The 24513-nt window shown below is 52.8% G+C and overlaps 1 protein-coding gene across 4 annotated transcripts in view; it reads left to right on the top strand.

Moving 5' to 3' along the window:
• Positions 1-9858, top strand: part of MAP2K3 (mitogen-activated protein kinase kinase 3) — a 30139-nt gene extending 20281 nt beyond the window's left edge. For all 4 annotated transcript variants that reach the window (XM_061473910.1, XM_061473908.1, XM_061473909.1 and 1 more), the window contains 9 exons: positions 2029-2142; positions 2581-2700; positions 3201-3317; positions 3456-3507; positions 4319-4446; positions 5061-5138; positions 7170-7309; positions 7964-8009; positions 8434-9858. In XM_061473910.1, the coding sequence (XP_061329894.1) occupies positions 2029-2142; positions 2581-2700; positions 3201-3317; positions 3456-3507; positions 4319-4446; positions 5061-5138; positions 7170-7309; positions 7964-8009; positions 8434-8517 (879 nt within the window). In that variant the 3' untranslated portion in view covers positions 8518-9858. The remainder of the gene's footprint in view (positions 1-2028; positions 2143-2580; positions 2701-3200; positions 3318-3455; positions 3508-4318; positions 4447-5060; positions 5139-7169; positions 7310-7963; positions 8010-8433) is intronic.
• Positions 9859-24513: the final 14655 nt, after the last annotated feature.

The following is a 24513-nucleotide window of genomic DNA, read 5'->3' as shown; positions in this document are numbered from 1 at the left end:
GCCTCGCTTTTATTTCATGCTCTTGTTATGGGCTCTCCTAGGACTGCAGAAGCCTGTTTGTAATTGAGCTAAAAATACCATGCACTGGATCAACCTTCCAGCGAGCTGCTTCCAGGCTGATGGGATCTGGGCCCCTCGGCTTCAGTGCAAGGTTTTAGGGTTAAGGGGGAGGAGAGGAAGCTATGGTTGTGTCCGGGGAGCAGTCCTGCTGCCTGTGCCATTTTCTTGCCATTGTGTTGTGTGTATTAATAGCTCGGGGAGATAAGCTGTCTGTAGCAGGCTGGGCATGGCGTGTGCAAGGGGAGAGGAATGTAGCTTGGGGTGAGCTCCCTATGGTCACTTTCTTCCCTGCTCCAGTGTGTGCAGGGCTCTGGCATGGGTGTTTTGAAGGGACATAATGGAGGAAGAGGGCTTGGGCAGAAGCCAGCTGTAGGCTGTGGTTGGGTGGGTTCATCAGATCCATGCAGGTGATGCCCTGCATCCATTCCCGGTGGAGGGGAGCGCTGGCTCTGGCTGTGCATCACCTCTTGTTGCTGGGCAGGGCAGTGCTAGTTCTTGGAGTGTGCTGGGAACTGCCAGTTTCTGGGGAAGCCGTAGGGAAAATGCCAGGGAAAGAGAAAGCCCAAAACAATAACGTGGAACAACTGCAGAGCATGTGTCCTGAAAAGCACCACCAGATCCTTCCTGGAGGCCCCTGCAGGAGCTGGGAGCTGGCACTGCTCCTCTGCCAGCTGCCTGCGGGGTCAGACATGTTCCCCTTACCCTAATCTCCTCAACTCAGGATCCACTGTCCTGCCCAGGAAAGGGCTGGCACCTTCCTGTGCTGGGCAGCACATAGCTCAGTGCTGAGCTCATGCCCAGCCCTCCCTTGCTCCCTGCCTCAGCTGCCTGCCAGCCACATCTGGCTGGAATGACTGGAGCCAGGACCTGCAGGAAGGTGCAGTGGAGCCGGTCACTGTGGCCAGCACCGAGGGGACTCGGTGACCAGGAGCCCAACAGCCCCATCTCCAGCTTGGCTCCTTCACACCAAAGGCTGTTTCCTCCCTGCTCTGGGCGTAGTTCACAGGCTCAGTATCCGGCGCTGTGCTGCGCGTGTTTCCCACCCTCGCTGCCTTTGTGGCTACTGGGGCAATTTGGCATCCTGGGATTATTTGTGTTTCCCTGAGCCCGGAGGAAAACGGGAGGCTGGATAAAACCAGCCTAAAAGGAGCTCTGTGACTTATTAGGAGGCGATGAACACAGCGCCCAAAAATAGCCCGTGTCTCACTCGCACAGCCTGTGCCCTGCCCAGCAGGACAGGCAATGGCAGGGTAACACACGTCTTTAGGGAAGCTTGTTCAGGAGCTCGCTGGCTCCTGCTGCGTGGGGCACTTGCTTGTGTCAGCGCTGGCAATGGGGTCCTTCCAGCTGGAAGATGGTTGAACTTGCCTGAGCTCCTTTGTGGGTGTTAACTCATGGTTTACCTTCCTGATGGTGGTAAAACCCATTTGGACACGGCAGTGATTAGGAATTGAGTCGCTGGGTTGCTGCATACACCATTCTGAGTGGTATTAGATACACGGGTGTGTGTGTGACCTGTGATCTCTTGGGATGTGGGGTGAAGCTGGGGGATCCTAGTCTGTACACAGGGATTTTGAGCTGTGGCAGAGGATCCTGACTGCTGCTCAGGTTGATACAGGAGCTGTTAAAACCCTGCAAGTAGTTCAGCAACCACAGACATGCCCTTGTGTGGGTAATCCCAAGCAGGCAGAGAGGCACCAACCTTTAGTGCCCTTTCCAGTGGCAGCGTGCCCTGGCTTAAGGGATGGAAGGTCCTGATCTCTAGCTACAAAGGGGGGATTAAGTGAGGATGAGATGGGAGGGTTTGGACCCATCTTCTCTAAGCGTGATGCCTCTGGTGCATATAGGAGCTGGTGGTATAGTCCTGTAGGACCTGTCTCTTGGAAATGCTCTGCAAGTGGTGGACCTTGGCTGATGCCCTTGTTGATAAATGTGCTCCTATCTGATACTCTGTCTCTGTCCCTAAAGAACTTCGAGGTGGAAGCCGATGACCTGGTGGCAATTTCCGAGCTGGGCCGCGGCGCCTATGGCGTGGTGGAGAAGGTCCGGCACACGCAGAGCGGCACCATCATGGCTGTGAAGGTGAGGATTGCTGCTTGGAGATCAGGATGTGCAGCTCCAAGGGAGTGGAGAGGCTCTGCTGAGCTCCGTTGGTCACAACAAAGTGGGAATGGGCTTGTTTGTCAGCTTCCAGCATTCCTGGTGTGGCTTGGCTGTTGAAGGGTCTGGGCTTTGAAATCCAGGCTTGGTGCCTGCAGTTAGGTAGTGCAAAGTGTGGATGGCAGAGTGCCTGTCCAGGCCACTTGCTGGGTCCTGCATCCACTGCAGAGCTTGCCAAGGATTTGCCATTCATTGAGGTGCTGTCTGGAAGAATCTGGGCATCTCCTGGGTGCTGCTGGCTGCTAAATAAGCATAAGAATGCTTGCCTTGGCATCAAAACCTCAGGTCCTCTGGGTCAGACTGAGGGATAACGGTGTTATCCCATAACGTAAATCCCCTCTTCTTTCCTGTTTGTCTCAGAGGATCCGAGCAACTGTAAACACTCAGGAGCAGAAGAGGCTATTGATGGACTTGGACATCTCTATGAGGACAGTTGACTGCTTCTACACCGTCACCTTCTATGGAGCCCTCTTCCGCGAGGTACCGAGCTGGTGGATGGCTGATGGGCCTGTGCAGCACTCGGGGCCCGTGTGATTGTGCTGAAGGCACTAAACTGTCCCAAACCACCCTCAGCCTTCCCTTTTCAGCCCAGCTGGGCTGTCTGAGATGCTGCCATGACTTAAAGGTCAAAGGCTTGCCTCCTTCAGGCAGCATTGACCAGGTCCCATTCCTCACTTCTGTGGCAGATGCTTGAGGATATTGTCCATGGCCTTGAGGGAGATGCCTCAAGAATGTCCTCCATGGGGTAGACCCTCAAAGGGAGGCCATTACAGGTAGTTGTGGTGGTACCAGGGCATCTGTGCCCATTGCTGTCTAGTACAGAGCCTGTGTGCTGGTAGTGGCAACAGCAGCTACACGGCAGCGACCGTGGCTTGCCCTGTGTGGAAGGGGCAGTGTCCATTTACCCATCCTTCCCCACTGCTCCCTTTGGCTCCTGGGGATTTCCAGGGAATTCTCAACTGCTTTCTGCCCATCCTTAGGGTGATGTGTGGATCTGCATGGAGCTCATGGACACCTCCCTGGATAAGTTCTACAAGAAAGTCTTGGAGAAGAAAAAAACAATCCCTGAAGACATTCTGGGGAAAATGGCTGTGTCTGTGAGTGCCTCTTGGGTTCTTACCTGGGTTTGAGCCTGTCTGAGGCCTCTGTTGAGGCCCATGGCATGTGGAAATGGGTAGCTGTGTGCAGTGGAGGGCTGGTGCTGTATGTGACTAATGGCTGCTGTTTGTCCCCAGATTGTACGAGCTCTGGAGCATCTGCACAGTAAACTGTCTGTGATCCATAGAGGTAGGTGCTGGATGGGGTGAACATGATGTTGCAGCAGATCCAGCCTTGAAATAAGCTATGTTGAGGGCTCCTTTCCAGGAAATGTGTGGTGTGTCCCTATGGGATGCTTACAGTGGGGTCTAGTGGTACTCAGGATGATGGTGGACTAATTGAGATGCCCAGGGTTTGTTCCTGAGGTGTATCCCCCATGCATCTGCTTGCATGATGTAGTTCTCTTCCTCCTTTCCAGATGAAGTGTTGACTACAATAACAGAATTCCTTACTACCTGTGTTTTATGGGCATCTCTGTGTATCTTAGAGTACAGAGGTGCCTCGAAGGTAGCTCTTGGGGGCAACATCCCCACGCCTTCCTGGCTGGGTGGTCTAGCAAGGGCTGAAGGAGACCTTATAAAACCACAGGTGGGAGTTGTAACACCCAGGTCCTGCTCTTCATCTTGATAGAGTTCCTTGTGCAGCTGTGGACAGGTCACAAGGGACACGAGACAAGCTGTCCTGAGAACCGAGTTGGGCTTTTAAGGCTGTGTTGGGCACATAAGTCTCTCCTAAGGAGCTGGGCATTAACTCCTCATTTTATTCCAACCTTTCGACTTGCCTGGTTAGAGAGGAGGCCCGTTCTGCCTGGGGAGCATGGGTATGGTTTTAGCTGTGAACAGCTTCTATTGAAATAGGAGACTGGTGGGGTTTTCTTTCCCTTCCCTTGTGTCAGGGCCTGCCTGGTCCCCTCCCAGGTAGGGAGGGAATTGTCCATGGTGTATCAGGCTCAGTGATAGCTCTGCAAAGGCTCCATCTGCCCTCTTGTGTTCTCTCTTAGACGTGAAACCTTCCAACGTGCTGATCAACAAGGAAGGACACGTGAAAATGTGTGACTTTGGGATCAGCGGCTACTTGGTGGACTCTGTTGCGAAGACCATGGATGCTGGCTGCAAACCTTACATGGCTGTAAGTGGGCTCACGTGGGACCAGAGCCGGCAGCCTCCAGCTGCCTTCAGCCTTGACTCAAAGAGGCTGCTGCTTAGAAATAGCCTTGGTTCACCTCTGTTCTGAAGAAACCACTTGATGGGGCTCAGGGCTTCCTGACTCAGCAAAGTACTCCAAGAACAGATTTACCCTCCTTGTAAACCCTGCTGTTTGTGTTAATCCCACAGCAGCCTCCTTCCATTTGCAGAAGGGTGAAAGAGTGGCTGGTGATGGTTGTGGTGGCTGGAAGGGCTCCTCCCTCTTGGCTAGAAGATGCTGAGGCTTCTCTTGGCAGGATCATTTCATCCTCAAGTGTCTATGAATTTCCCTTTGCCATTTGTGTGGGTAGCTTGTGCTCCCGGGGCAGGGATCAGGCTCTAGGGATAGTGCAAGTCTCACTCAGGAGTGTTTGTGAGCTCTGTGGAGGAAAACTTGGCTTTCATCAGTGCTAGATTGAACCTCAGACCCTGCCCTCCATGGGTACAAGAGCCATGGGCATCAACCCAACCTGGGTTTTAGAGCCAGGGATTTGGTCTGTGGGGTTTGCACTGGTTTAATGAGATAGAGTTGTAATACCTTCCATTTTGCTGTTACAGCCAGAAAGAATAAACCCTGAGCTGAACCAGAAGGGCTACAACGTGAAGTCGGATGTCTGGAGTCTGGGCATCACAATGGTAACTGGGCTATGCTGGGACCAGCACCCTGCAGGCATGGTTTTGGGCTGGGGTCTGTGCTGGCTGGGCTCTGCCTGTACTCTGAGCAATGGCAGCTGGGTGGATGCCCATCAAATCCTGAGTGCAATTGCTCAGTTATGAGATGCATTACCCAGGGTACATGGTGGAGGTGCTGCCTTGTGCACACAGGGCAGGTAGCTGGGAGCCGGGGTGTGCAGCCAGTGTTGCCACCACTGCTGTGGCTGGCAAGCTTGCAGGGAGATAATCCATCTTCTGCCCCTTCTCTTTCCTCCTCTCTTCTTGTATGTTCCTGCTGGATCCGGGGGGATATATAAAGGCCTGTTATTCCCTTGTGGTTCCTTTGTACCCCTCGGTGTCACAGAGCTACTGATAGCTCCATTTAGCTCTGAACTATGTTGTGGATGGCAGACTCCCAGGGAGCAATATCTGGATGACAACGGGCTTAGCTGGGCATCCAAGAGTGTGGCTTTTAATTGCCCTGCACTTCCCCATGCGCTGGCTGGAGGGAGTATTGAGTGGAGCAGGGTTTGCTGCAGCTGGGTCACAGCCTTCCTGCATGCATACCCCTCTGTTAGCAAAGCCTTGGGGCGAGGTAGCCTGTCCTGCAGCAGCGAGGGGTGCTGTGCATGGTTCGCTGCCAGTCCTGCCTGCAGGGGTAGCTCAGAGCAGCCAACAGGAAGGGGAAATGCTTTCGGTTCCAAGATCGCAGCTGCTCGGGATGGTTTTATCTACCTCCTGCAAGAAACGGATCTCACAGAAAGCAGCTGAAATCCTCTGGCGCCAGAGGACAAAGGAAATCCCAGCTGCTGGCTGGAGGGAATGCCGCCGGGAACACGCCTCTCTTTCCAGGAGACTGCCTCTCTTCCTGCTCCCTGTTTGCTGCAGCCTTTGTTTTGGGTGCTGCATGCCTGTGTTTGCCTGGGCTTAAATTCCCTTCTCCCCAGCCGGTGGTGTCCGTGGTGCCAAACCCCGGCTCCTCTCCTTGGTGTCCCTGTGCCAGAGCAGAGCTGGGCTGCCTGACTGGAAATGTCATCAGCTCCAGCTTTCCTCCTGAGATGCAGGAAGCTGTGGGATGGGACGCTGCATGGATGATGAAATCTCTGAACCTTTCCAGAGCTGGATGGGAGAGGGGACCTTGCTGAAAGGCAGCCAGCCTGCGGCTGAATGGAGCCCCAACCTGTCTGACTCCCTCTAATGCTTTCCTCCTGGGCTGCCTTCCTGTTTCCTTCTTGTTTCTGAAGGGGTTTGATTGATTTCAGCCCAGCTGGTTTTAAGGCCATTGAGCTGCAGGGCTAATCCAGGCCTTTCTGGGCTGGTGGCTTCATTCACTTTTCCAAACAGCAGGAGCTGAGCTCCCCTGACCTAAGCCAGAGTCAGGCGGGGACATCTGGCTCTGCCCCATGTCCTTTTAGGTTCCTTCTTCCTCCCATCCTGTCCCACCCTGCCAGGCAGGGCTGGAGGTTCTGTTGCCCATTTCAAGATGGGAGCTGACCTTTGCCATGAGGACACTGCCCAGGAGCCATGACAGGCTTTTTCCTGCTTGAATGAGTGATGGAGCAGAGGTGACTTGTAGGAGGGACCCAGTAATGGAGGTCATTTTGGCAAAGATCTTCATAAGTGATATTCTAGCGCTTGGTTTTTCTTGGGGTTTTTTGTGTCTAGCTCATTCAATGCTAGCTTGAAGCCCAGAGGCTGCCTTACGGTGAGCAAAAGCCCTTTGGAAGCCGGTGCAGAAATGGTGTGCTGTAACTGTTACCTTTTGAAATAATCCCATTTTACATCTCTTTGGTGGCTTCCTGTAAATGCATCAATATTCTGAGCCGGCCCCAAAAGGAAGTATTTTTGGCCTGTAGGTCTTTTTGTTTAAATAAAGGCAAGAATGGCATGACCCACATTGAAAAGGGCTTGTAAGGAAAGGAGGTTTTCGTTTCAGACTTAAGCTGGCGGAGGTAGGGGTGTGTGTTGGCAGGGTGGTCCCAGTGTCTCACATGAGCCTGTCTCCACCCTCAGATCGAGCTGGCCATTCTTCGCTTCCCATACGAGTCCTGGGGGACCCCCTTCCAACAGCTCAAGCAAGTAGTGGAGGAGCCCTCGCCCCAGCTCCCTGCTGATCGCTTCTCCAAGGAGTTTGTGGACTTCACAGCGCAGTGGTGAGTCTCTGGCAGGGACTGGTGGCTTCTCCCAGCCTGGCTGAAGAGGAGCCCTGAGCCGTGAGGGGTTGGACCTGGGCGCTGGGGCTGGGTTTGTCCTTTCAGAGCATCACCTTATCCTATTGGGGCTGGTGCTTGGCCATGGCAGGAAGCGCTGCTCAAACTGGTTTTGCTCTCGGCCTGACTCACCAGGGCTGGTTGGAAGGTGCAGAGGTTTCTCTTCCCCTTTTGCTGCTGCTGAAGCATTGGTGGTTTCTGGCAAAGCAGCGATGAAATGAGAACGAAGCCCTGGCAGGGTCTGGGTGCCTCTGGGGGAAGCTGATTTGTGGTTTTGTGGGTAGCTGCTCCCCTCGGGGTGTTCCGCTGCTGCCAGGCAGAGGCGAGCCCACCAAGGCAAGGCTCACCCTATGGGTGGTGGGAACCCATCTCCTCTCCGCCCCATTTGTGGCAGAGCGCTGTGAGTTGTCCTTTCCCAGTTACCTGCTTGGCTGCTTTGCTGGTGCTACAAACCTGCTTGGCCAAGGAGGGAGAGGAACGGGTGCTGCCCGTGAGAGGAATGTCGTGCTGGTTGGGAAGGGGAGATGCCCTGTGACAGAGCACATCCAGCCAAAAGAGGGCTCCTACAGCCTTTCTCTCCCATTCTTTTCCTTTCAGCTTAAGGAAGAACCCTGCTGAGCGAATGAACTATTTAGAACTCATGGTAAGTGCGGAGCCATTTCTCTTGGTCTTTATCCCTACACGTTTCCAAAATGAAATGAATGGTCCAGCAGGTCCTGGGGAAATGGGACCATGGGAGGTGTGGGTCATTTTTCAGGCCTGGAGCGGGATGGGTGTGTTGAATGCATGGGTAAGGTTAGGGTTTCTAGGTGTTTTCTTCCTCTGACCTATTTGCTCTTGGTGAGTTAAGACCTCAAGTGATGGTTGTACAGCTGCAAAGGTGGGGGGGGGTGCTGCTGGGGTTGAACCTAGAAATGCTTGAGTTCATCTTTAAGCTAAAGGATGGTGTCTATGGGAGCTTGGGGAGGAAGTTGGTGCCTGCTTCTCCCAGCACCTCCCATCTGTGTGACATCCTCCAGGCACTCTCCTTGGGCATCAGCTGATGTTGTCTTTGGTCTCGTTGGCAGGAACACCCTTTCTTTACCTTGCACGACACCAAAGAGACTGACATGGCCTCCTTCGTGACAGAGATTCTCGGGGAGGACTCCTAACTCCAACCTCACGGCTTCGTGCAGTCCCCTCCATCCTGGCTTCCCTGTAGAAGAGCAAATGAGGACTCCAGTTAATGGTGGTTTGCACACATCGCACTTCCCCAGCCCGTGGGCATCTCTGGCCCCATCTGGCCTTGCAGTCTCTTTTCTCTTTGCCCTGTAAACGAAATCCCCTGGGATGAGCCTTTTGAAGCCAACTAAGCCACGGAGACCGAAGGCTCGGGAGTTCCCCGCTGACACCAGCGTATCCCTCCTGGGCATGTCCCCTCCCAGCACAGGGGGTTTATGTTTCTTTATGTTTCTTTGCCTGGGGAAGGCAGAGAGAGAAAACGCTGCTGTGCTTGCCCCACTCTTCTCCCCAGAGCCCCTTCCCTGCAGTCTGGTCTTGCTCGCCTTCCCTTTATGCCCGGCTCTCTGCCCCCAGGAGCCTACACAGCTCAAAGGGGGCTCCTCGGCCATGCCTTTCACACCAGAGGCTGTTGTAATGCCTGGCTTGACGCCCTCACAACCCTTCAAGGTATCACCAGACTGGGCATCCCCCTCCATCAATCAATACCCTGCTCCCTTGGGGTGACAAAACCATAATGCATCCTTCCTTGAGCCCGCCTCGCTGCAAGCTCTCCCCACAGGACTTCACCCAGCGCTCCCTTCCCTGCGCAGGCACGAGGAGATGGAGACAAGCAGGTCCCTGGGTGCTGCCTCTCTCCCCTCCAGCCCTGGGCTGAGAGGATGCATCCCCACTGCGGGCGTCCAACACCTTCTGCCCTCCCTGGCTCCTGGAGAAGACCTCGCTCCATCTCCTGTCCAACCTGGAGCTCACGTAAGACCTCGCACTGTGACACCAGCTTGGTTTGGAGGCTCTCCTTCCACCCCTCATGTCCCAAACTGCCTTTGAACCCTCCAGCTGCCCGCCAAGGTGTCAGCCAAGCCTGAAAGCCCAGTGACTCACATGGGGGCTGCCGCCGGTTGTACATTTGATGTCTATATATAATGGACTTTGTAACGTGCTTCCTAGTTTTAATCTAACTTGCTATAAATTAAAGCCCTTCTGCGTGGGAGAAGGGAGGAGCAGTTCCTTCTCCACTAACAAATCCACTGTGAAAACCTGATGTGTTTCCCCACGTTCCCAGCCTGAGCACGCTCTGCGAGGAGCTACGGGAGCCAAAGGGATGTCTGGCTTCTACTGTACACGGATCATGGGACAAACGCACCGGCTGTGGAGTTTGTTGGGGTCTTCTTTTTTTTTAAGGGATTTGAGTTTTCAGAGGGATTTTTCTCCTCTTTTTCTAATATATATTTGTGTGTGTGCAATATATATAATATTATATATTTTTAAATCGATGATGAATGTGTGACTGTCTCTGTGGCCAGCAGATTTGGTGAAAGGGCTAGCGTTTTTCTGCCTACGTTTGGGGTGGTGGGGAAGGGGGCATTAAAGAACACCCTGGCCTAAGATTTCTTTTTTTCTCTCCTTTTTATAGCAAAGAAATGCATTTATTTTTTAACTGAATTTAACTTCTTTTGTCCTGAAATTCCTACCCTGGAGGTGTGGATTTCAGGGTGCATTTCCAGCATTCAGGGTCCCCCCCTGCCAAGGGATGAATGATATCCCTTTAGCTTCATTGCTCCCCACTCCAAACAGGGCTTGAAGCAGCGCTGGGGATGCTCTGCCTGGGATCGGGGCTGCTTGGAACCATCTCATCCTGGGGATGATGCTTCAGGGCCCATGGTTTTCAGATCTTCATGTCCCAGTGCTCGTGCTTGTCCTCTCCATCACTATGATCCCCTTTCCTGTGTCAATATAAACCCTGAGAGACCCAGCCTGGGCTCAGGGGGACAAACCCAGTCCAGCTTTGGTGCGACCCTGACCTCCAGCACCACCAATCTATGTAAAATAAGGTGATTGATGTTCTCTGTGTCCCCCTCCTCAGTCTTGCTCTGCAAACCACCCCTTGCTCTCTGCGACCACCCTTAACCTGCTCGGTTTGACAGCTTTGATGGACAATTGTATTTTTATTCCATAGTTGGTTACTTTGGATTGTTTCTTGTTTTGATGTTTAGCATTCCCCCTTCTTTCTCTCCTTGTTTCATCCCCTTTCCTTTATCTGCCTCTTTTTGGTGCTGTGGGGAAGGGTGATTTGGTTTTGCATGGTGTTTTTCCCACTGGAGAAAAATCCCCATCCCTGTATTATGGGAAAAGGGAGCATCTGCCCTTTCCATGCCTCTGGGGTGGGCTTTGGGCCCCTGTGGCTGAAGCAAGGCTTTGCTGAAGAGGCAATCCCTGTGTTGCTTCACTCTACATGGGGCTTTTCTGTCTATTTTCATGTCCCAGGCTCAACAGCCCTGGTCGCCCCCAGCTTATCTTTAAGGAGGACAATGATTTCAGCTCCCCTCAGCAGCCCCTCTACCCTTGTATTTCTAAGAGCAATCTGTACCCCTGGAACCACCACCCCCCCACCCACTGTTTCCAATAAAATTCACCCTCAAACCCACTTCTTGGCTCCTCTTGTTGCTGTTTGAGCATCAGGGTGCTGCTTTGAGCACCCCACTTTGGGGGGGATGCCCTGCTTGCTCCTTGTACCATGGGCTAACACTGGTCCTCAACTGGGGGAACCCAGAGCAGCGCTGCCGGGGCCGGTGGTAGCGGGACCACCCCACCTTCGGGGGCCGCAGGGGCCGTGCGCGGCCGCGAGGGGGAAGCAGCGCCCCAAGCGCTCCCCATCAGCCGGGACCAGGCCGGGGATCGCGGTCCCTCAAGCAGCGGGGCTCGGTGTTTGTGCCCGCGGATGGGACCGAGGAGACCCCCCCACCTCCCGTGCCCCCCTCCCCGTGTGTGGTGCGGGGATGCGCTGGGAGCTGGGCCGGGGCAGGGGCCGGGGTTGGTCTGTGTTTCAATTAGCGGCTTAACAGCTCCATGGAGCCCCATTAAAGATGCATCAGTGCCCCCGGGGGAAGAACTCCGGGAGAAGCACAAAATCCATCACTTTGAGCTCCCTTATTAGGAGAAACGGTGGGTTTTTTTTTTTTTTTCCTTTCCATTTGTCTCAAAAACGGGCAAAAAGAGGGGGTTTGCTCCCAGTTACTTCCCATCTCGAGGTGTCCATAGGTTTGGATGAAGAGGACGCGGCTCTCGCTGCAGAGAAGGGGAAACTCGGAGCATCCAGTGTGTGTGAAAGGACAGCGGGGTTGCATGTAAAACATCTTTCCCTACGCAATGGGACCAGCCCCATGCGCTCCCCCAGTACACTGTGGGTGCGCGTCCTGGTCCTACCTGCCCTTTGCTGTGTCTCTGCGGGAGCTGCCGAGCCGGAGCTCCCGCCGTTCCTGAAGAGCTCTTTGTGGAGGAGGGCTGGTTAATAGCGTTAGCAGGGGGTGTGATGATGCAAGCGGCTTTCTGGGGCTGCGGGTTGTTTGGTTCCCCTTTCATTTCTCTCCTTCCTCCGAAGGGGGCCGCCTCTGGGGCGGGTTTGGGGTTGGTTTGTCTGGTTCAGGTGGCCCGTGGGCACTTGTGAGATCGATAGCGTAAATCAGCGAGTTCAGGCAGGGCATTGGCTCGTAGGAGATGTGATGTGCTCAATCCTTCCCCTAGTAGCTGTCTGGACCAGAAACTTCCACCGGGCTCGCTCTTGTAGCACCTAAGTGCTAACGAGCTGAAGCTGCAGAATACCAATGAGACCTCAGGAACACGGAGTCAGCCTCTCCAGGCCCAGGCAGAGGCGTTACAAATCATTTCAGATGGTACCTAGTGCAGCCCCATCCGAAGGGGATGGGGTTAAGTGAGATGCGCTTGGGTGGAGGAGTGCTGCCTACGGTGAGCTGCATCTCCACAGGTGGGATGTCTTCACACAGAAAGGTAAGTAGCTTGGTCTGGGGTGAGGAGAGCTCAAGCTCTGGTTTATCCATGGGTATCCAGGTGCTTTGGTGCCCTCCCCTTTTCATTGCTCATCCCTGGATGTGAGTTTTCCACCACTGACATGGATAAAGCATCTTTCCTGTCTCTCCCAGCAGCCTGGTTTGCGAAGCCATCCCCAGTGTGTGCGTATTTATGGAGCAAGGATGGGACCGGTCCACGTGCAGCTGCTTTGCTGCTGCATTCCCTTAGGATTTGCACCCACAACTCCCCACGGATGGGGTGCTGGCAAACTGGGGTGATTTCCTGCTGCCTTCAACAGGAGCCCCAAAGCAGGGGGGAGCCTCCTGGCTTTACCCAGTGCAAGCAGCCCTCCTGGCTTCCCTCTCAGCTTGAAATTCCTGTTAGTGGGAATGCTGCTGGGGAACCCTGGGGGTGGCAGAAGGAAGCTTTAGCAATGCAAAGCCTGAAAATACCAAAGCTTGAAGCAAAGGTTCTTTTGGGGGGGGGGGGGTTGGGGCTGAGGAGGTCACCTCTTATAGAGAGAGCCCTGGTCCCGGAGGCTCCCCATCCGCATGAGCGGTGCTTCGGCCCCTCACACGCTGCGTTAACCTTTCCTGAAATACCAAGTGGTGCTGGAACAAGCTGTTTATTTCCCAGCTCCGGAGAGAGCTGCAGGCACGTAGGCACAGGGATGCGGAGCAGCCTGGTGAGCCAGGGTGGCTTTTGCACTTGATTTACATCTCGGAGCAGCTTGGAGTGGAGGAGAAGGGAACCTTGATGAGCCTAAGCAGTTACCTTGATATCAGTTGTGTTTTCCTTGGCGTCATTCCCCGCTTAGGGCTGCTGATGTCTGCTCTGGAGCCATAGGCTCCTTTGCTTCTTATGGAAGCTGAAATCTGATGAACAAACCCCAAGGTTCCAGACAAAAACCTCCAGTTTGGGTCTGAAGCTGCCCCAGATTCCATGGAATGTGCGTTGTGCGAGTGGCTTCTCCAGACATCCCTGCTCCAGCTTAGCAAGGCAATCCATTACTTCCCAGGTCATCTCGACCCACTGCAGGGGCCCTGCAGAATATCACTGCCTGCAACAGGTCCTGCTCAGTGTTGGCAATGAAGGAGCTGTTGAATGAGCTTGAGGGTTCCCCATTATACGACCGTGCAATGGAAACCAGGCCTGGTGAGCCCATACTGGTGGCAGCAGGGGTTTAGCTCATGTGTAGCTGCTCCCAGCCCTAGGAATGGGATCCGCAGGGATGCTTTTTGCCTCCTCCCCCTTGCAGGGCTCATAATTGCTGTGTAAATACACAGCAGCTGCCATGAGAACCCAGCGCTGCCTCACCTGGATCGATACTGGCTGGTGCTGCACAGGGACATGGACTCAGCTGGAACGACGGGCAGCGTTGTTGGATGCAATACAGGGAGCCAGGGATAAGCCAGGAGGTGCTGGTGGCTCCCAGGGCTCTGCCACCGCCATGGGGACATGGTGATGCTCTCTGTTCCCTTTGCACTGCCTTCCTGAGCTGAGCCCCATCGGTTGCAAGGATGTGTCCTTCCTCGTCATCCCGCCTCACCCTTCTTTTCCTTAATTACAGCTTTTGGAAGGAGCTTGCCCTTTATTCCCCTAAATCTTCTCCTTAATTAAAATCCTCGATCTGGGCCAGTGGGAAGCAGCTGTTGCCTCTTTGCTGCGTGCTTGGGTGTGTTGCAAGCCGTGCATCTGACTGCTGGCCATGAAGGGACATTGGGGACAGCATGGGGATGGATGGGACTCATGCAGAGGTAGAGGGCACTGGCATTGTCACTACCCCACCTGGCTTCCTCCAGGCATGCCAAGGTGATGCTGAGTAGATCTGGCAGCTGGAACCACCCTTGCCTTGCCCATGGGGGGGCTGAAATCATCTGAGGTGTGAGTGGGAATTGAGCATCAGGTCCCTCTGCATCCTTTGGACCATGGAGTCCCTTCCTGTGGGGATGCAAATGGGCTGAGTACCAGCACCCCAGGGAGAGGGCTCTGGACCCCAAACCCTGTCATTACGGGTTTCCCTAGCTCCTGGTCTGGAGAAGGGCTGAAAGATGCAGTTGGATGATGGAGAAAGCTGGGACTGGGATTGCCTGACCAGGGTCACCTATTCCTCATCCCTCCTTTCATCCCTGCGCTGGCTCGTTCAGAGGAAGCACACTGGGAGCTGGCTGCAGCACTGCAGCATCTGCATCCAGCTCTGATACCTCACAGGGCTCATGGGACACCCCTGTCCCCAGCTTCCCCATAGCTTGGGGCCATTCCCGGGCATGGGCTTTGTAGCTTTGTTATGTCTTATTCCAGAAATAGCCTGAAGAGGTGACTTTATCCCTCCCTGCCCGCCTGGGCCTGATGTTTCTGCAGCTATCCATCATCAAAGCAACAGGGAAGTGTCAGGAGCAATTAGAGAACTGGTGGTGTTAACTTTATCAGAGGCGATATGGCTGTTAATGAAACTCATAGAAGAGGGGAAGAAAAAGGAGTGCTGACACCAGATGGATTCTTTCACCTCCAGTTTACTAGCACATGCATTCTTCATTCACGGAAGCAGCCCATCGGCAGATTTATTTGGAGTGGAGCAAGTACAGTCCTCAATGGATCAATCCCTGCTGAACGCTTAGGAGAAAGGGACCTGGCTGAGCATTGGTAGCGCATGGATCCAGCCCCAGATTTGGGCCCACAATGGGCTGAAAGGCCCATCATCTCTTTTGTTCCCTTGTACCCATGCTCTTCAGCCCTGATCCTGTTCCAGGTTTGGGCCAGGAGAGGTTTCCACTGACCTTTGTGGCTCACGTCTCCAATGTACTTCATATGGGGTGGCCTGGGTTGACTTTCGGTGGTCTTCCAGCCCTGCTTTGCTGGGTTAGGCAATGCTCGGTGCAGTTTGGGATGGCTTCACCATCACCCTGTCTTGGAGCAGCACCTCCAGCCACAGACAGCGGAGGCTGGGTTCATATTATGGCCATATTGAGGTGGCTTCTTCCCTTTGTCAGATGGGGTCTGGCTGCTTGGTCACCACCATCACCCCTTGAACCTCAATGCCAAAGCCATGTGCCTCTGATGGTGATCCGAGATTGGCCTCCGGAGGTGTCTGAAGATCCTCTCCTCCATATGCAGCGTGTTGTGGTTTCTGTCTGTGCCTTGGGGGTGTCTGCTCTCCCATGGTGGTGGAGGAGGACACGCTCTAGAAGCCAAACAGCTCCATCTCCTTGTGCCGATGAAGCTGAATCCAATATATTTGAGGTCCTTTTCCTTCTCATTAGGAATGGAAGTCGGGAGTCTTCTCTCTTCTGGGTACTATACAACCAGCATGAATTATTTAGGGCAAAGCATCTCTCCGATAAATAATCTTTAATGTGGGGAGATTAAATCTGATTTCTTTTAATACAATAACAAAAGCAATTTCTCTCTCGTATTTCACCCAGGACAGAGATCCCAGCCATCCACATTCTGTATCGATCAGCAAAGAGGCCCTTGTATAGATTTAGTTCAGCCAACCTTGTTTAATTTTGGATTCATTGATTCAATGCAAAGATCGAGATGAAAAGCAAGTGGGCTGTTTCCAGTGCTGGTGATGCTATTTTTGCATCAATCTAGTGCATGCTAAAATAAATATGCAAAGCATTTTGTAAGTCTGTAGAGGGGTGGGGACCAGATGTACTTAAATATTTAACAAACTTTTCCTTGCTCCCTGGAAATGCATCTTTTATGGAGTAAACACGAGGGGAATCTCATCCCCGGCGACGTTTGCTCTATGGGGGCCATCCCACACCCGTCGCGGTTGGAGGGACCTCGAAGGAGCAGCCTGTGCGGTGACATTGGTGCCACATTTAAATGCAAAGCTCATTAGCCACGTCTGGGATTCTTTGTTTGTTTCTGTCTTTTGGTTGCTTTCACGTTCGTTCCAAGAGCGAGAGATGAAATACCCATCTCCAATTCCCTTTCATCTCCGAGCATGTTTTCCCTCTTCCCTCCTCCCCATTCCCGCAGATGACAAAGTTTCTCCTTTGGAATGTTATTTGGTTTCAAAAGAGGAGAAAGAATTAAAAGCATCTCCGGGAGGCTCGGCTCACCTTACTCTATCTGGGATGCTCCAGAAGGCTGATGTGTGAACTGGTCTCAAGGGATGGAGTTCATCCCGGGGCCAGAGCTGTGCCCTGGGTTTTCCTTCACCTGGAGGTGACTGTCCTGCGGATCTCAGCCCGATTCCTTCGGGAATGGCATCCTGCCCTGGATGTATGTGCCTGTATCCTCGAAACCCCCATCTTTTAATCCAATCAGATTTAATTGAAGTGTGGTTTTGATCACATCTGACACTGGCAGAGATCTTGATGATAATGAGATTCCAATGGGTGACATGGAGATGGGGCTGGTGGAGGAGGAGGGAGGTGAGAGGGGGGCTTTTGTGCTTGTGCTGATGCCACTTGGTCCTTATGAGACCACCGAGAAGCTACGTGGCAGCCAGGCTTCATCCACCTTGGGGTCAGATCACGTTTTGGGGTGAGGTGAACTTACTCTATGTCCCAGTGGGGACTTCACCAGACAGGTTGTGGTGTTTCTGGTTAAATACAAAGCCAATTTGCTTGGCAAAGCCCTCAGGTGGCTCCATCTCACTGCAGCACATCCAGCATCCCCAGTGCTGCTGCTCCAGCAGACGTGGTACCCAGCCTGGCCTCACCCTGACCTGTCTTGCATCTCTGCATGGATGTGGGCTCAGCTCTCCATTCCCCATCTGCTATTGCTCGCACTTGTGCAGCCAGAGATGGCAGTGATTAATGATGGGAATTCATGTGTGACTTACATGAACTCAACTGGAAGCACAGCCCCTGGGATTGGGGGAATATTCCTCCTAGAGCCGCGCTGCCCTCTGCTTCAGATGCCTTTTTGTCAGCAAGTGTTTAATTGGGCATTTATGATGTGTGTAATTGTGGAGGTAATGAAGCAGGTGGGGAGGAGCGGGTCGGCAGCCTGGCCTCCATCCCTGGTCCTCAGCGCTGGCTTGGCCACAGCAGTGAAGGCATCGGAGATCCTGAGTGGGGCTGCATCCCTTGCCTGAGACATGGAGCATTTTGCCCCCGGGGTTGGGCTTGGAACAAGAATCCTCCCCCTGCCCTCAGCATCTTCAATGAGCCATGGGAGGGATACATCAGTCCCCAGCCCAGGGTGCCAGTGCTGCTTACCCTAGGGCATATGGAGGTGAGAAGATGGGGCTGCACAATGCAGCCCCTGATGTGATGCTGCCATTCCCATAAGCCTTGTGCTGAGTGTGCAAGGCCTCAGGACTGAGCTTGGTGGACTTGCTCTGTCTGAACTCTCCTTGCCCTTCCACAGCTTTGTTTTACTTGGTTTAGATGTAACAGCTGACTTTCTAGTCGAGCAAGGAGCTATGATTAATTTATGTTACTTCTGTTTGTATGCTGCAGCCTTAGCTGTCTATGGGAAGCACCAGCAAGCAGTTACTCTTTGTGGAATGAGGGTTTTTTTCACTCTAATATCATGATGTGAGATGATAGAGAAATACAGGCCTGGTGTGAAAGCAGAGATGTGAGAAGTGGAGATGTGGGATGTGGTGTAGAGGAGCACAGACATGGGATGATGAGACCTAGGGATGGAGACCCCATGGCTATAAACAACTTAGCAGTACTCAGTGAAGGACATGCAGAACTGATTTTAGGGGTAATAAGGAGAATAAAGACATAATACCTAACATACAAAAGTGGCACAGCATGTGGTAAATTCAGCTTTGATGTGGAGCTGCAGAGCAGTGCACAAAACACAAGGTGTAAAAATGAGTACCTAAAAATGACCCCAAGCAGATCCTAAAGTGAGGATCCTAAACCATCAAGACGTGCATCCTATATCCTCCCACTGAGGGCTCCAGGTGCTGACCACACATGTAATAGGGGATGTAAGTGCTGGGAGATAGGGATATGACCCCTCCAGGCTCCTGCTGCAACCCCTGCCCTGGCCAGTGGTTGGAGGTGGGAGGGAAGGGCTGCTCATCCCAGTGCTGTGATGGGAGATGCCCTCCTGCAGCCTGGTAATGAGGATGCTCTGGAAAAGGGTTTCCTGTATTTAGGAGCCCGTGGAGCAGAAGTGGTAGCAGCAAGTGTTGAAAGCTGAAGATGCAGAGGGTGGGCAGGATTCCAGGGAGTATCAGTGGTCTCTGCAGCAGATTCTCTCCCATCTGGTGATATCCAATCCACAGGAATCAGGGTGATCTTTCTTGCCTTTGATGAAACCAACAATGAGAACTCTGACTCATCCTTATCAACAATTCCTATGAGGGGCTCAGGAGAAACGCTCAGTGCATAAGTCCCAGTAAAGGATCTTAACTGAAGCCCCCAGGTTCTGAGCATTCAGGTTGTCCCAGAGGACACCTACATAGGTTATTCTTGGGAGCAGCTTGCTAATCATCGTGCTGGAAGGAAAGGTGAAGGCACAGCAGCGTTGCATGATTCCCAGGGAAGGCTGGAGACACGGCTCTCAGGAGCCAGGAATGCTCTTCTGTTCCAGCATCCCAGGAGCGCCGGAATGGTGAAACCAAAGGGAATGGGAGAAGGAAACTGCATTTCTGCAGTTGAGTCCCTGAGGCACTTCCTCCCTTCCTCTATCTCACCACGGACCTGTGGTGGTCAGGATTAGGTCTGTCCATCCAAAAGGCTGGGTAAAAAAAGGGAAGCTGGGCAAATCCAGGCAGGAAAAGCTGTTGTCCCTTGAGTTCAGCTGCTTTCTGTGGGGGTTTTTGTTCTCACTTTGTATTTAAGGCCCTGAACCAGAGACTCAAGATTGCAGGTTTCAAAGACTCACAGCTGTTTGTCTTGACGTTGCTGATTGGTTTTCCCCACCTTTCTACCTTGTTTTCATAACATAACCCTGGAGAAGTGCCAAAATAATCAAATCCTAGGAAAGAAACCCAGGACAACCTGGGCTCTGTTTCCCTGCGGCTGCGAGGTAAGGGATTTCCAGGGATTTTCAGTGGATTTCTCCTACAGTGAAGGAAATCAGACCTGAGCTCTGTTTTCCAAACCCTGTTTTCTGGCTCTAATTGAAGGTAGCATCTCCTCTCCGTGGGCATGCAACTGTGGTTTAATGCATCTAATCTTGGAGGCACTTGTTGGTGTTAATTACACCACCACTTGTCAACAGCAATTCCTTCTTGGGTTTTAGCATCTTTTCTTGTTTCCCAGTTGAGTTTTTACACCCAATTGCTCTGTGGCCACTCACCTCCTGGAATGTGACTGCTGAGCTCCGGTGGGATGCACAGGACCCTACACTGATGCCGTGCAGCCTGGCTGCTCAGCCAGAACTCAGCCCAACAGGCAGCACATGGGGTGCGAATGTGTCCATCAGCCTCAGGGAAGGATTGTGATGTATCCAGGATGCCTTGAAATCAAGAGAAGATGGTCCAATGCACCCTTTTAGCCCTACATCTGCAGAGCTATGTCTTCCCTTGGCCATGAAGGTGACAATGGCATCCTTTGCGAAACAAGGCAGTGATGGGTCTCTTCGGACCAGCAGAGTTGAGCAGTGGCTTCCCCAGAGCTCAGACTGTTGGGACATAGGTGGTAAAGGCTGAACAATGCTCCAGCATGGCTTAGAGATGGAAGAGACCCATGATAGTAAATTGCCATAGGAGGATGGAGGGATGTATTTGTGGAGTGTAAATGAGAAGAGACTCCTGCAAAGGACCTTGCAGATGAAGTGTGTTAGCTTGGTGCAGAAGGTAGCAACAAGCCAAGAGACCTGAATATCGTGGCCAGAAGGATGAGAAAACATTGCCAAGCCATGAAGCTGTCAACCAGACCTATGCTGATCCCGGAGGAGACATGAGAAGTCTGGAAAGAAAACATCAAGGTCAAGAAACTGAAGCGTAAGGTGGCAGCTAGAAATAGAAGGGACCAAGAGGTATTTGTAGCAGAGCTATCATGAGGAAGGCACGAAGGAATTCAGCCCTGAGATACCCAACTCCTCGTGCTCAAGCCTTTGCACTTAACCTGGCATAAACTGTCGCAATGGCTCTTCTCAGCTAACTGCAAGAGAGGACAGAGCAGGACAAGGCAGCCGGGCACTTGCACCCGTCCCCTGGTTTGGTTCAGATCACTAATGGGCTAATTGGTTGCTATGGAAATGTGATGTGGGGGAACTTTGGGGAGGAAAAATTATAGGTAATTTTTATTTGTTTGGGCCCTGTTCCTATAGCAACAGGAGAACTTGTCACTGACTACCAGTTGGTTTCCATGGAGTTGGCTGCTAGTTCTGGGTTATTAATGCCTCCAAGCATGAAACAGAGCAACTTATCTAGTAGGACTTGTGGGTCGTCCTCCGTCACGTGCATGGGAACTTTGCATTTAGCCTAACTCCCAGCCTTGCTTTTGCAGTGGAGAGAGCATGCTCCTAGAAGTCGGGTAGGAGTGCTCGTCATCCACAGATACAGTGCTAGAAGGATCCATTAGATTCCCCCTCCCTTGCGTTCAAGGCATGCCGGGATGAATAATCCATCACTTCATCGCTTGCTCCACTCGCAGCATTGCCTGATTTCTAATTGGATTTCCTCTGGGTTCAGCTTCCAGATGCTTGGCGTTGATCTGCCTTTCCCTGCTAAATTAAACAGTCTTCTAGCACCTGGCAGATGTGCCGTAAAGGGACTTACTGTAATTAAGTCACTTCTCATCTCACCACAACGGGTTCTCCTGAACGAAGCCCTTTGTTCTCCCTCAGCCTCTTGCCCCGAGGCATCACCCCGCTCCTAGGCACCTCTGAACAAGAGGGATGCAGCCTCTGCTTTGCAGTGATGCTGGAGGTCTGTTGAGGGACCTTTCCAAACTCCACAAACTGAGCCTTGGAACGACACCAAACACTCCTGAGCACTGAAGAGACTGGATTTGGGGGAGAGATTGGTTTTATGCTAGGTTATAATTCCCCTCCCGTCAGCAAGCTCCTCACCTTTCCACGGGTGATAATTACCCATTAGGGGCTAAATGTCTCTTTCCACTCCCCACTTACCAACCCATATTCACTTTGAAGGCGTTAACCACTTCCCTGGGAAGCATCCCGACCAATTCCCGCAGCCGGGCGAGCTCGGGGCCGGTCTGCACAGCCTTTGTTGGCTATGACCGTGGTGCAATCGCTACCACCTCTCCCTGAAGAGCGAGATCTCGCTCCAGTTTTGAAGGCAAATAAGGTGATGAGCGTGTGGAGAAACCTTTAATGATATTTGGCTGAGTGCAGCACGCAGTCGGAAGGGAGGCATGAAGCAAACCAGCTAGCAAAGGGCAGCTTCTCATAACCAGCCCTTCTTCAAGTCTCTTGGCAAGCATTTATCCTGGCCTCGCTGCTCCGCATGCTGTGCTCACAGCTGCTCCTTCACCATGGGTGAGGAACAACCCAAATGCCTCGAAATGAGGGTACAGAGAGGGCTGAGGATGAGTGGGAGATGAGGAGGAAAGTCCTGAGCCACCTGAGATCAGCAACGATGGAGAAGTAAAACCTTCGAGGTGGAAGAAAGGCTTCATGGAAGAGTTCCTGTATCTCCTTAGCACCTTTTGAGTTATAGATTAATAATGTATGAAATAGATTATTGTAATGTATGAAATAGAGATTAATAATGTATGAAATCCCTCTGCAAAATCTGTGTTTGTTCTTTCATGTTTCTTTCCGACAGTGGTATCCATGTGGGAAAAGCCTTGGGAAATGCTGTTTAACAATCACTGACATTGGTTTTAGCATAGAGACTGGCTGTTGGATGGAGGGTGAAGGGGGCACATCCAGCATAGCAGGAACCCAATTCCAGGTTGGGAACCCAGGATGGAGACTCGGAGATGGGAGCAGCAGGTCTCCAGGACATGATGTGCTGATAACGGAGCAGCTCTCGGGGTCTTTTTGCCCATATCAGGATCTTGGCCATGAACAACAGCGATGCTCTTAGTGGTCATCTCCATCCCAGCTGCAGCCCATGACTCGCGTGGCTTCCTGTCTACAGCAGCGCTACAGGCTGACTCATGGCTATGGAGGAGGGTTTCTTCCTGACCCCTCAAGCCCTGTGATTGCACCAGACACCATCGTGTATTTGTGAACAAGAGATCTCCATTCCAGGACTGTAAAACCTGGCTGGCATCCTGCAAAGACATATGGCAGATGGTGTTTTGTCCCTAGCTTCACCTGGTTCTCCTCCTCTCGCTCCTTTGCTCGTGACTGGCAAGAAACGCTTCCTGGCTTGGTTTGATGTGCAGCAATCCCAAGTAGGGCTTTGCTTCCCCTGTGCTGATAGAACCCCTTGTAAAATCAGTGTTTTCCCACTTAATGTCCCACCCTTCCTGAGCCTGGAGCAGCTCTGCACTAGAACAGGCATGTGGCCTCTTTATCAGCTGATATGGGCCTTATTCAGCCCTCCAGAAGCTGTTTGAAGCAGCATCTGAAGAAGGGTCTGAGCACAACAAGTACCTGATACCTAGGAGGAGTGAGAGCAGCCTTTGGGAGATGGCTGTGAGTTGTGGAGCAATGCTGCTTTGCCATGAGCATCTGGCACCATCACGGCATAGGAGTGGAAAGGACGACATGTGCCACGTCACAAGGTAAGGCTGGGTACCAGCTCAGTGACCCCTTGGGATGTGGTTGCTGCTGTCATGTCCGTGCAGGTCTCCTCCAGCCCGTGCCCGTGCTGTGAGTGGATGGGGTGGTGTCACACCTCGGAGGGGTGTGACAGGAAAGGTGAGGAGGCTGGAGCGCTGCGGTGAGCACTGGAGATACCGCCCAGCTCCGCGATGAGGGCGATGGGAGGAGGAAGCACTGTTTGGTTTCATGACACACGAGCACATGCTTTTAACCTGAGTAACCTTCTCCAGACAGAGAACAGAGCCTTCTGCTGCATCCTGTGCTCCCAGGGAAGTCAATGGGGCCATGGGTGGTGTACCCAGTCACGTCTGGTACCCGTCCATAAGAGCTGACAGTGGGAGGGTGGCCATGGAGCTGCTCCATGGTGGGACAGACCTATTCCTTGTCACCATCAGCTCTGCCATGACTGCAACAGGCAGGTTCGGGTTGTTCTTTGCAATGTTATAATGGCACATACCAGAGCTATGTGCCATACCGGAGCTACCAAGGAGCAAGCCCAGGTTGGATTAGGCCTGGATAAGAAACCTCTTTTACCTCTAGAAACAGCCATATCAGACCCCAGTGCTGCAAAGCAGGGAGCAAAAGCACCCTGAGTGCTGAAGCCTCTTCTTTGCCAGCTGTGGTGAAGAGGAAGTTGCATCTGCCAAGGGGTGTACCTCCTAAAGCACCCTGTCCACTCCCTGCTCCCTTACTACATGTCATTCCAGGTGAGCATGGGAAGGTGTTTCCTGTGGAGCCACTAACCAGCGGTTGAGCAACCATTGCTGGCTTGAACGCAACTTCCCCAGCCCTTTCCCTCCTCTGGATCCATCCATAGGCAAACTTCTCCGAGCTCCTGATGCTCCTCAGCCTTACCCACAGGAGACGTGGACACATGGTGGTCGGCTCTGGGCTCCAGCAGCAGCAGAAGGTGGAGAAGCTTGGCTCTGAAGAGGTGAGATCTTTCTCCACCAGTGTTTTGGAGGTCAGAGCAAGAGGAGAGCTCCAGGAGCCATCTTCAGGGTGTTGAAAAAGAGGGAGCTGAGTGAGTGTGAGTCCATGTTGAGTGACTTGGGATGGGATGGGATGGGATGGGATGGGATGGGATGGGATGGGTGAGCGCGTGTGGCTGCTTTGGTTGTGCTTCACCTCCTGCCATGGCTCCTTCATTGCCAGGAAAGGGCATTTGGAGGATCACCCCTTTGAACCTGCTGGATGTGTCCTAGATGCAAACCAACCATATCCCATGGGACCTGGAATGGCCGGGAGGAAATCTAGGGGCTTTTCTTCAGGCTCCCCATCTGCCCCCAATGGCGAAAGGAAGAACGCATGTGGTGGCCTGGGGATTATCTCGATGCTCGTAGGGACCCAAGGTGGTTTCCTGGTCTACCTTGGGGTGCAGCAATGTGCTCCAGCCCCTGAGCAGGGCTATTCCTTCCCAGCTGGGCAAGGAGGTGAGAGCAGATGTTTGCTTTTGGGGCTTTCCCTTGTTTCTGTGAAGGGTTCCCCTTGCTCTGCCCTTCCCCAGCTCA

This window comes from Pezoporus flaviventris, unplaced genomic scaffold, assembly GCF_033815535.1.
Source record: "Pezoporus flaviventris isolate CSIRO_AGI_PZ_B2104156 unplaced genomic scaffold, CSIRO_AGI_Pfla_v1 ptg000078l, whole genome shotgun sequence".
Lineage (NCBI taxonomy): Eukaryota > Metazoa > Chordata > Aves > Psittaciformes > Psittacidae > Pezoporus > Pezoporus flaviventris.
Note: the sequence above shows the minus strand (reverse complement) of the source record. Positions and strands in the feature narration are given on the sequence as shown.